This window comes from Ornithodoros turicata, chromosome 1 (genome assembly GCF_037126465.1).
Source record: "Ornithodoros turicata isolate Travis chromosome 1, ASM3712646v1, whole genome shotgun sequence".
Classification (NCBI taxonomy): domain Eukaryota; kingdom Metazoa; phylum Arthropoda; class Arachnida; order Ixodida; family Argasidae; genus Ornithodoros; species Ornithodoros turicata.
In genome coordinates, this window is record NC_088201.1 from 156,147,534 (window position 1) to 156,158,086 (window position 10,553).

The 10,553-nt window shown below is 46.0% G+C and overlaps 2 protein-coding genes across 2 annotated transcripts; both read right to left on the bottom strand.

The window, feature by feature from the left end:
- Positions 1–1,953: 1,953 nt before the first annotated feature.
- LOC135388034 (uncharacterized) lies at positions 1,954–3,632 on the bottom strand. The gene is made up of 5 exons (XM_064617318.1): positions 3,536–3,632; positions 3,237–3,416; positions 2,610–2,811; positions 2,342–2,499; positions 1,954–2,273 (listed from the first exon to the last, which is right to left on the bottom strand). Exons 1-5 carry the CDS (start codon positions 3,630–3,632, stop codon positions 1,954–1,956), a joined length of 957 nt encoding a protein of 318 aa, XP_064473388.1.
- Positions 3,633–8,703: 5,071 nt separating this feature from the next.
- LOC135388042 (uncharacterized protein ZSWIM9-like) lies at positions 8,704–9,881 on the bottom strand. The gene is made up of 3 exons (XM_064617330.1): positions 9,829–9,881; positions 9,527–9,759; positions 8,704–9,407 (listed from the first exon to the last, which is right to left on the bottom strand). Exons 1-3 carry the CDS (start codon positions 9,879–9,881, stop codon positions 8,704–8,706), a joined length of 990 nt encoding a protein of 329 aa, XP_064473400.1.
- Between the last annotated feature and the right edge of the window lie 672 nt (positions 9,882–10,553).

Below are 10,553 nucleotides of genomic sequence, written 5' to 3' on the forward strand. Positions count from 1 at the left end.
TGCTTGGGCAGTGCCTGGCGTTATAGTCGTGAAGGGAATAGTGAGCCCTTCACAGCGGACCAACGAACTGTATACGTCCTGGGTAGCTGCTGAAAGGGAAGGAAAGATCCTGGACGCAGTGTGTTCATGCACAGCAGGGTGATAATATAACCTGGCATTTCGAACATTTTGAACAGGGCAGATAAACAGAGGAATTTTTTTCATTCGAATGTTTCAGGTTAGGAAGGTGCTGCAGTCACGCTGCAGCGATCTGTTACGTGCTGCATTTCAGGAGCGAGTCTATAAAGGCTGCTGCTAGGGACGGTCTTTCTGTGACAGATGTACCTTGTCCTTGGATAATCCCCCGACTAAAGCAGGTAGGGTGCAGTTATGGGTAACTGGCCACGTCACGAACATGCATGCTACATGAGGACCTACCTATTAATCCTTGTCTTACGCCTGTTCATGTTCTCTTCCTTGCGCCTTTCCTTTTCTGTCTTTATGCATGGGCTGTTACATCAAATTTAAAAACTACCATCTCAGAGAAACGATGTTGATCCGCTACCACTATATGCCAGGTTGAACCAAAACTAGCAGAGGACCTGATGTACGAGCGCCACCGTCCTACAAAAGAAATGGACAGAAGCAAAACACAAACAGTGAATGAACAATCGCTAAGTGTTGATTTCGGAGCGTTTGCAGAAAAGTTGAAACAGGTAATGTAGCACTAGCGAGATGCAGCCCGTAGAACAGCTGTACATTGTATTATTGTAGGTATGCTTGTAATGTTGTGTTGCGGCCATCAGAATACATGCATCTCTCTTTCTCTCTGTCTTTTTTTTTTTTGCTTTCAGGTGGCCCCAGATGCAAGATATTTCTCATTGGTTTGCATCAATGAAAACCGAAGACCAGCTGAAATGAGCCATGAAGCAGAACCTTCAGAGTTCTGTCTGACAGTTGACCAACCGCTGTGTGGTATGACCATCTCAGAAATAAGGAAGCGGGGCTTCACAGGCAATAACATTAAAGACGTGTACTGTTGCAATGGAACACCTAACTATCTCCACCGAGTCTGCGGAAGAAATTGATGTTCTGACAAGGGGCCAGTCCAGTTCACCACTGTGGTTCAGACATAGAAGGGGAAGAATAACAGCGTCCTTGATGAAAGATGTATGTACATCTCGAATGAATTCTCGAAGAAGACTGGGTCTTTGGCAAAGAGGATTTTAGCACCTGGTGTGATCAATTCCCCAGCTGTGAAGTATGGCATAGACAATGAAAATGCTGCAAAGGAACGGCTCCTGGACATTCTGAAGTCATCCCACATAAATGAGCGACTTTCTGCATGTGGACTCATGATAGACCCAGCCTTCCCTTTCCTCGGATGCAGCCCAGATGATATTTTTGAATGTGACTGTCATGAACCAGTATTGGTTGAAGTGAAGTGTTTATACTCTCTCAGGGATGCCTTTCACCATCACCACCACCACCAGGGATGTCGCACCAGCAAATTTAATTGAGAAAGGGCAGGAGCAGACTAACTTTTGTCTCTCTCCGGATGGCACACTGAAGATAACGCATAAATACTACTATCAGGTGCAAACACAGCTGCACCTGTACAGTTACAAAATTGATATGTGTTATGTTTTCCTCTATGTTGACCAGGGGGGAATGTTGCTCACTGTCACCAAGGACTGTGAATTTTTGGAAAGTAATATCGACAAAATAACTATGTTTTTCAAAGACGTAATCCTTCCAAGAATACTCTTGGACAACTGAAAACACCAAAAGTGTGAACGCTGTACAGCTGCTTTTACAGCTTCGGGTGAATTTGTGATTCAAAATGCTGTGTTTGTGTGCAATAAATACTTTTATCCAAGGGCAGTATCAATTTTACTGTGATGCAGAAGCTGCGTGAACATGTGCACAAACAATACATAATGGTATCAACAATGTCAGTGTACACAGCTGTAGTCAATCCCTCACCAGGGGCGGCATCATGTTGGTTAGGCCTGCTACGACAACAAGAATGTCACTGTATTCCTTACGTAAGAAGTGTGGCACTGTTCCAGTCATTATTCTGCATTTCTTTAAGTGACCAATTGCTCGTTCCACGATTATTCTGGACGATGAAATCCCCCGAGATCGGCACACCAGCTCTTGTGGCAACTGCTTCATTCCCTTTGTGAAGCTGGGAGTGATGAGCTGTATGTTCCTCAGAAAGAACTCCTCGTGTATGAGGAATCCTCCGTCAGCGAGCACTTGGTCTCCCTCTTCCAGCAGATCAAGCAACCCTGCAGAGAATAGAGTTACAGAAGTGTAGTTAAAGGCGTCGTTGCACCTAAACCAACGTTGAGCTCACCACTTCTGAAGACCACCTGTCTGTCTGATATCCTTCCTCCATAAGCCTTTGAGATGAAGCACACAGCCCCCAAGGAGTTGACGCACACCAAATACGTCAAGGTACAATGTTGCATGTAGTTGCTCCATGTTTCCTGTTGGGTCTCTAAGTTTGTTGGCCTAGTAGTTGTGTGTAAGATAAGTTCAGCTGGTTGTATTGGCTGCTGGCATATATTTTGACTCTTACTGAAAGGCATCCCATTCTGCAAGTTCCGAGAAAGTTTCCTTACCTTGCAACGTGCACTTCGCTGCAGTCGATGATGCACCGTAGCCTTGGAAAATGTAATGTGTCCTTTTCCGTCAGCCAGCTCCTTGCAACCTCAGCAGTGGGAAAAGCTACCAGCTGCCTTGCGATCACAGAGACACACCCAAGCCACATTCTGAAGGACTTTCGCACAGTTTTTGATGTTACATGGAACCGGTAGGCCAGGTCTTGGAATGGAGTATTTAAACGGAGCTTCACCAGAAACATAAAAAGTTGACAAGGATGTGGAAATGTTGAACGTGGTGATGGCAACGCTGGTACAATAGAGGTTAAGATCGCCAGAAAGAGAGCTTTGGATAGGCCTCCAACATGTAGAAGTAATAAGATATAATCCAATTAAAACACTCCTCTGGACCTGTTGGTACAAAGTCATCACATAACAGCGCTAAAACCCGTGGTAAACACTGACTAAAAAGACAAACAACACAGTACTACTGTCAACACATATGTTTATGTGTGTTGACAGTAGCGCAGTGTTTGTCTTTTAGTCAGTGTTTTACCCCAGATTTTAGCACTTTTACGTGATGACATATTCCAAGCAGTTGAACCACTGGTGTTATGTGACATTCAGGAAGGAATTTAAACAACGCACCTGTGTAGAACAAGAATTCTTCATCTTGGACCTGGGAAATATCAGTTGTGTCACCTGCCTTTTTCCTCAACACAACGTTTTGTTGCTCCAGCTTAGCAACTTGTAGATGGAGTGCCTCATTTTCCATGCGTAGGTTTGTGCAGTTTGTGCACAGGTAGGACACTGGATCTGTCTGGACCGCTGTGTACACAAGAGAGGACATAACTGATATGAGCATAACGATATTCATGTCACAAGACGACTGTGAGAGAATGATGCTAATGATCTCAACTACGCATATATTGAAGGGAAAAACTAACCGATTCTGGTCTCGTCATCAGACAGAGGTGTGTCAGCATGACTGACTTTTTCTTCATGAGAATAATCATAATTTCCCGAAGAATCACCGTTCCTCATAGATGACAAGCTGCTCGCCCTTTTCGCAGCAAGGGACATGTGGCGCTGGCTCCTAACAACGAGAAACAAACAGAAGCGCAATGAAAACTGACGTCACCGATAAAAGAAGATTTCCGTCTATGCTGGTCGACAGCTTCACAAATTCATTTTGTGAAGTTTTCCGATCTATACATTTCGTGTCTCTCGTCAGCTTTTCGAGCCTTCCTCTCGTCGTGGCTGAACTTCAATGGAATGTAGTCGACGTCTACCGGGTCGCTGGTTGGACAGCCCTTACAAAACAAACAAACGAACATAAAGTAACTACAACGTGTTCATTACCTTCTTGAGTTTTGTACTAACCCGATACGAAGTGGACCTCGCAGATCCGCGAGTTATGGTTAGGCATCCATAACTCACTGTTGGGGTCAGCCCTCTTCACTGCGACAGCCCACTGCTTTCGCCGTTTAGCGTTCCACGGGAACCGGAAAAGCTTAAATCCTTTCTGCGATGAGTTCGTACAAGCATACGCTGAACACCCACCCATAATATTTTTAGCGCGACTAGGAAATCAACGCGAAATCGAGCGACAACCGCAAAACACTATGATACAGCCGCGGAGTGCTAGACACGGAAGTATATAGTGTCACATGCTCAGTGACGTCAGTTCCGCAAGAAATTACCGGAGACCTATTCCCGCCTAGACTGCAATCCAGGCGTCTTTCGCCTAGTCTGCATCGATGCACACTAGCTATGCGTCTGAGTGGTCGTCGCTGACAGCAGCCGTGAAAATTAATACGCTTGTCGACGACATCGATACTCTTAGGTCTGGTTCGTTTACGGCGTTCAACAATAAGTCCAAAAAAGAGATATTTTATCTAATTTATTGATTGAAAATACAAGGAAATACAAGAATCGCGCATTTATTGGAATACTACGCCGTAACAGCAATGAGCCGTGATGGCATTTTCGCTGATCACTGTGTTCTGCAATATAACGATACGCAGGAAGAATGCATCGACAATTGAGTTGAATTATTTAATTATTTGAGCGTTTATAAATGAATTACGCGACGTTTAAACCAAATGCGGAATTAAAGTTCCTACGGGCCATGACAGATGGCGATAGCGGCGCCAAGTCCGCAAGTTTGTCCCAAAATATCCGTAGATAAGGCGTCTACCTTAGGCGTCTACCTAGCTGTCCACTCAGACAGCTTCTCCTGCGCTGAGTATTGGAACGCAGCCTTAGCGCATTAGAGTCAGCCTTGGGCTGCGTTCCAATACCTCGCGCCCGCGAAGCCGCCTGACTAGGCAGCTGAGTAGACCCCTTTGCTTGTCACTATTGGAACAGGCTTGCCTAGCCGAGGCGCCTCTGGCGCCATCTCGTTGCTCACGCAAGAAATGCGTACGGCGCAAGCGCAGCAGGTACTAGCGTTTCCGACTGTCAGCCATCCCGGCTGTCAGACGGTCAGGCGTATAACTAGACTGCATCGATGCGCCCTAGGCGGTAGCCGACTGAATAGCGGACTTGGAGAGATTTGGAACGAGCTTAACATGGCGTCACTTCCGTTAGACCGCTAGGCAGTCGACTAACTGGGGTATTGGAACGCAGCCCAAGCCTCACCTCTTCCGACTCCGGAAATGCGCGTCTATTTCCGCCGCCCGCTCACAACGCCGCGTCGGACGTCGCCAAGTGAGAACTGACCCTGAGGCTACAAATAGCTCCTAAATTCTTTGATGATAAGCAGCAAACTCTACGTGTTGCCGGCGTTTTGTTCAGCTTAAACCGATGTGCAACCAAGTATACCTGCCAGCAGGCACTAATTCTGTTTTTGTTTTTCATTTTTGTTTAACAAATGTTCGTCATTCTTTTGTTATTTCCTCGGTATTCGACAATATGGACGATTTGCTTTATGGAGGATTTTGGTGGGGGACGAAAGTGTCTGAATTAACGAGGAAGTGACTGAGGCTATATGCACGACGTCTTGCGGCTCAGCCGGAAGTGGCTATACGCACGACGCGATTCTCCCGCCATCCCTCGGTAGGAAAGGGAAATCACGTCCCGCTATCAGCACCGCCGACTGGGGTTTAGAACGTACAACAGATAAACACTGGACATGTATGCACAAGACAAGCATGAGGACAATCGTATGCTCTGATAATGTTCAAACCATTTTGACGATATCCGCGAGTATAGCTCTTGATTTCTTTACAACTGGCCCACTCATTCGGCAGAGCGTCGCACCGGGCACGAAAGTAGCGACAGACGATTGACGGGACTACAGGTGCATTAGCTATACCTGCGCGAGGCCAACGGAACACACATGAATTTGCAGTACGCAACAGTTAACCACAACTTGAGGTTTGTATGTCCCGTGACGGGCACTAGCACCCAGCGTATATAACTGTCCAGTAAACCAGAAATATCCCAGATACTTCCCACAAAGGTCGCACAAGTTGCATATGTCCACCACGTCTCTGCGACGTTACCTGAACGTCCACAATGTGACTTCGAAAATTCTCTTCTAGATGTCAGGTAGATGTAAAAAGAAAGGAGTAAGCGCGCGTTAGTTTTCGGAGACATCTAGGAGACTTGACCCTTAGTGGCCTGCCGTAAGCAACCGGGGAAAAGTTTTGAGTTTTAGGTTTACTACCTTATTATTACTACCAACGATACGAAGCAACACAAGCTGCTCTGTAGGCTCCACCTGGCACCAAAGCGTTACATTTCGCCATTTCTGGCGGAAACGTACGCAGTTTGGCCATACTGGTAGTTTTGTAAAGTGGGCTTCACCTAATGCACCCGTGCGCTAGGTGAAGCCGACTTGCAGAATGGTGACGGCCTACCAAAACAATGCCTGCAAGACGAGGGCCACACGGGGTGGGGGGAACCCCTCAATTCCGGACTTGAACATAGGGTTCAGTGGACCAATCCCAGCGTGCACGTGGCACTTGTCCACAGCGGACCCCCCCCCCCCCCCCCGGGAAAATCCTAGATCCGCCCCTGGCTGTTACTTCCAATTCTTTTGTTTCTGTCTTTATTCTGTAACGTCTTATCCGGAGCACACTAGCAGCCATTGCAAGCTCACAGCATTCTGAGGCACCAGTAAGAAAATCATGGAGGCGTGAGGCATCCCCAGCACTTTGCACAAGTTTATTGCTGCGCATACATACTCAAAGAACAAGAGAGAAACTGATGTTCTGAGGCTGGAACAACATAGAAGGGGACAGATACCTTTTTCTTTCTTTCGCTTTCTCTATCTACATCTTTCATCTTTCATCATACTCAAAGAAGTCGCATGTCCACATCAGACTTCACCTATTATATCGGCTGTCTTCACATATCCTGGTAAACATAGCTATGTGCAAATTGTCTTCAACCCATGTATGAACACCAGGACAAAACCAATGGCGGCCAATGTTTTTTTTTTTTTGTTGACTGCTACGCATGACCTGTTGAGATATTAAAATAATCAGTTACATGTATGGTATGTGCCATGCGACAACATTACTTACCAGTGAAAGCATTCCAGGCACTGATCACAGCAGATCATTTTTAAGTCTCCTTCGTCGTTTTCTTTGCAATGCTTGCAATACCACAGCTCCTTCCTCTTTATTGTTGCAACTGCAAGCATGGAAGTTGTTTTGTAGTTGGGGTATATTTGTTGAAAAAAAGAGTGGAAATGTATGAACTATATGACATGTATGAATAAGCTTCTTACTAGATGAAGTTAATGAAAGCCATGCATCTTCTGTGAAATATTTCTTCAACTTTGGCAGCTGGACCTTGCAGTTCAGGAGTGCGCTTGGCAGGCATTCTGGGCGTACGTCCACATCATTTTCATCGAGGTTGCACCCTCCACTAAGTACAGGCACCATTGCGTCCTGGCCAGCAAAAACACTGGAAATATGTAAGCAAAGGCAAAGGATTATACGTCATTGTTTGCTCAACCACACACATAAATTTGCAAATTGATGTTACGATGAAGTATCTTACATGTTTCTTGTGACTTGGTTGATAGCTCGTGAAAAGGAACAGGGTGTTGCCGATTTATGTCTTTTTTTAGCTTCCTCTGTCAAATCCTCTTTGGTGGACGCCCTCTGCTCTTGACAACTGGGAGCTTGATTGGGCACTCATCTCTTTTTTCGGGCACCTTTTCTCTCCTTAGTATATGCTCAGCAAGTTCACAATGGTGGGCATTTTGCGGCGCACCAGCACTGGTGTTTCCTGTTGTGTGCACTCAAACTGTGGTCTCCTCTGAAAACTGGAGAGGGCAGTTCTTGGACAGGATGCCACCACTGATGCTTTCTGTTCCACATGCTGATGAGGCTGTGGTCTCCTCCAAATCATCCTCTTTGAGCCATGCAGTGTTCAGATTTTCAAGGAGCTTAAGCCGCCTCGCAAACGTAGCAGGAGGGCAGTGAGCGAGCGTATAAGCGACAGCCTTCAGTGTTTGCATAGCAAAATGAAAACGCTGGTTCCGATTCATTTTTTCAAACGATGGACCAGGCATAGGGAGAATGTCAACATTTTCGTTGTTGTCTGCATTGTTGGCTTGTGTGCTTTCTGATGCAAGGCCTGTCTGATAAGCCTTGAACCACCGCTTGTGAACAGCTTTGTCCAGGTTGGGGTCAGTGCGGAACTGAACACATACAGCTAAGAAATGGCGGCACAGTAGTCCCATTCGTGAAAAAGTGGTGCAGCTGCACGTTTGTTCATGCAGGCTCACTTGATGCCACTTGTCAGTCCAGGTCGATGCAACACTGTAGACCTCTGGTGAGACTTCTTTGATTTCACAATTGCGTTCTTCCATCCTGGTGAGCTCTTTTGTGATCAGTTTACAGGCGTATGATGTGAGAACTCTTTCACACTGCTTTTCAACTTCCGTTGACGTTGTGTAGGAATAAAATCGGCTCGTCTTTAGCAATGTTGTGGCATAGAGAGTTTTCTGCTGCATACTGTCAGCCAGACTTAGCAGCTTGCGCATTGCTTCGTGGAGTTTAGTACTAGATGAGAGTGCTGTTTTGATCACGCCGTTGTGAGCTTCTACACGGTTTGTGGTGTTGTTTCCGCCATTGAACTCTTGGTCGCTTATCTACCGCACCCACATCTCCGTGATACTGTCCCAATTCTTGTTAAAGTACTCCACAGCGTCTTTATTTGCATATCTCTCAAACTCCCGCTTTGCCTCTTGGTACTTCTGCGAAGTGGGAGCATGCAACATTTCAGTGAAGCTCCCCATTATTATTTCACGTTCCTCCACAAATTTCGCATGCTGACTAGCTGCTACTCGAAATGCTTTGACGACATGAAATTGGCAGAGCTGGATTGCTGGCATACTGGGAAAGACGTTTCGCACTGCACTTATTGCCGTAAAGTCTTTGTCGACCACAACAACTTTTGTATGTTGAACGGCAGGATTTTCTTGCACAAAAATTTCCCGAAGCTTGGATACTGTGTTGTACTGTTCTGATGCAACAAATGCGTAGCCAACAACTGGACTGGTTCCACATCCGTCCTGCACGATGAACACAAATAACGGCATTTTCAGTTTGTTTGTTCGGTATGTGGCGTCCAGCAGAAGAACTTCAGGGAATGACTGCAGTGCCAGTTGCATGTGTGCGGTCCGTAGAAACAGAATTATAATTTGTAGTTGCTTATTTTCATCTGTAACTGGAACAATCTTTGCTGTTATATTTCTCCGGATGTGCTCAATTTCTTTCATGAGTTGCTCAGCTTCATTCGTGCCTTGCACACTCTGTTTGAGGTTGTGGAGGTCCTTTGGTATGACCACATTCCCTACGTAGTAGGATGTAAGATGTCATGATTATGCTTGCAATAAGATGAAAGACATGACATGAAATCAATATAAAATTGAATAAAACTTTTAAAGGCAGTGTAAGCAGAGAATTAGGTACCTGTTCTTTCGTTTAATTTGCATGCTCGAATGCTGGAGGCCACGTTGAGCTCCATCAGAGGCAGAACAAATTCCTTTTCCTCGTCCGTGAGGCGGCGGCACTCGGGATAGCTCTTGAAAATGGTGTTGCTGATCTCATGATTATGTTCGGTGTCAAGTTTTGTTATTTCCAGTTCCTGGGTGGCACGCCTTGCCGCCACCACGACTTTTGCCGGGCAGTTCTGCTTCATACTCCTGCACATAAAATCTCAGATATATAATGGAAGTGCTAAAATTGAACAGCTTCCACGGGCTACCCTATACTTGCCATTGTTGCGGCCGGATACCTGTCCCAGTGGACCGTTGTTCTCCGGCATGCTTGCAAACGTATGTCGCGTTTTTGCATACTTCAGCTTCTCTTCCAGTCATTCAAGTCCAGGAGTAAGGCGCGCATTAACAACTGCGACAGATTTTGTCGCCTTGGTGACAAAAAGAACATCATTATTCACTTGAAACTCGCGGAACGCTCTCTCAAAATCTTTAAAATTACTAGATCTAGCTCCAACTTCTATTGCCACGATGCCGGCCACGTGTTTACGGCGGGAGCGTGACGATCATCTGATAATCCGTATCCGTAAATGCTTTGCGCATGTAACGTGGACCCACGTTTACCTTTCCTTCGCAGGGATGGCGTAAGAATTGCGTCGTGCGTATAGCCACTTCCGGCTGAGCCACACGACGTCGTGCATATAGGCTCAGTCAACTATTATACCTGACTCTTCGATTGATGCATCATATATGAACCACGTCTCTCGTGGTTTCATTGCACTGCCAGGTTTATGGTCTACTAAAGGGGATGGGATATGAGAATGCCGTGTCAATAGGGACCAAAAAAATAAAAACTACCAACACTTACCTTTCACGGTGCTTCGCTGGACGATGGTTCAGCACTTGCTTCGTCGTCGGGTTCGGAGAAAATGGACGAAACAGCGTCCTCTCAGAGCACCCGTCGTGGTCTCTTTCCCAGCTGAGAAGGTCCAAACGCTGCT

What these genes read in the sequence shown, in the direction of transcription:
- LOC135388034 (XM_064617318.1), bottom strand. Translation starts at nt 3,632, where the DNA reads ATGAGGAACGGTGATTCTTCGGGAAATTATGATTATTCTCATGAAGAA. An exon ending in TGATGACGAGACCAGAATCG is followed by an intron (nt 3,417 to 3,535) that starts GTTAGTTTTTCC and finishes TTGTGTACACAG; the next exon opens with CGGTCCAGACAGATCCAGTG. An exon ending in ACAGGTGGTCTTCAGAAGTG is followed by an intron (nt 2,274 to 2,341) that starts GTGAGCTCAACG and finishes TATTCTCTGCAG; the next exon opens with GGTTGCTTGATCTGCTGGAA.
- LOC135388042 (XM_064617330.1), bottom strand. Translation starts at nt 9,881, where the DNA reads ATGCCGGAGAACAACGGTCCACTGGGACAGGTATCCGGCCGCAACAAT. An exon ending in TCCGGCCGCAACAATGGCAA is followed by an intron (nt 9,760 to 9,828) that starts GTATAGGGTAGC and finishes TTTTATGTGCAG; the next exon opens with GAGTATGAAGCAGAACTGCC. An exon ending in CAAATTAAACGAAAGAACAG is followed by an intron (nt 9,408 to 9,526) that starts GTACCTAATTCT and finishes CCTACTACGTAG; the next exon opens with GGAATGTGGTCATACCAAAG.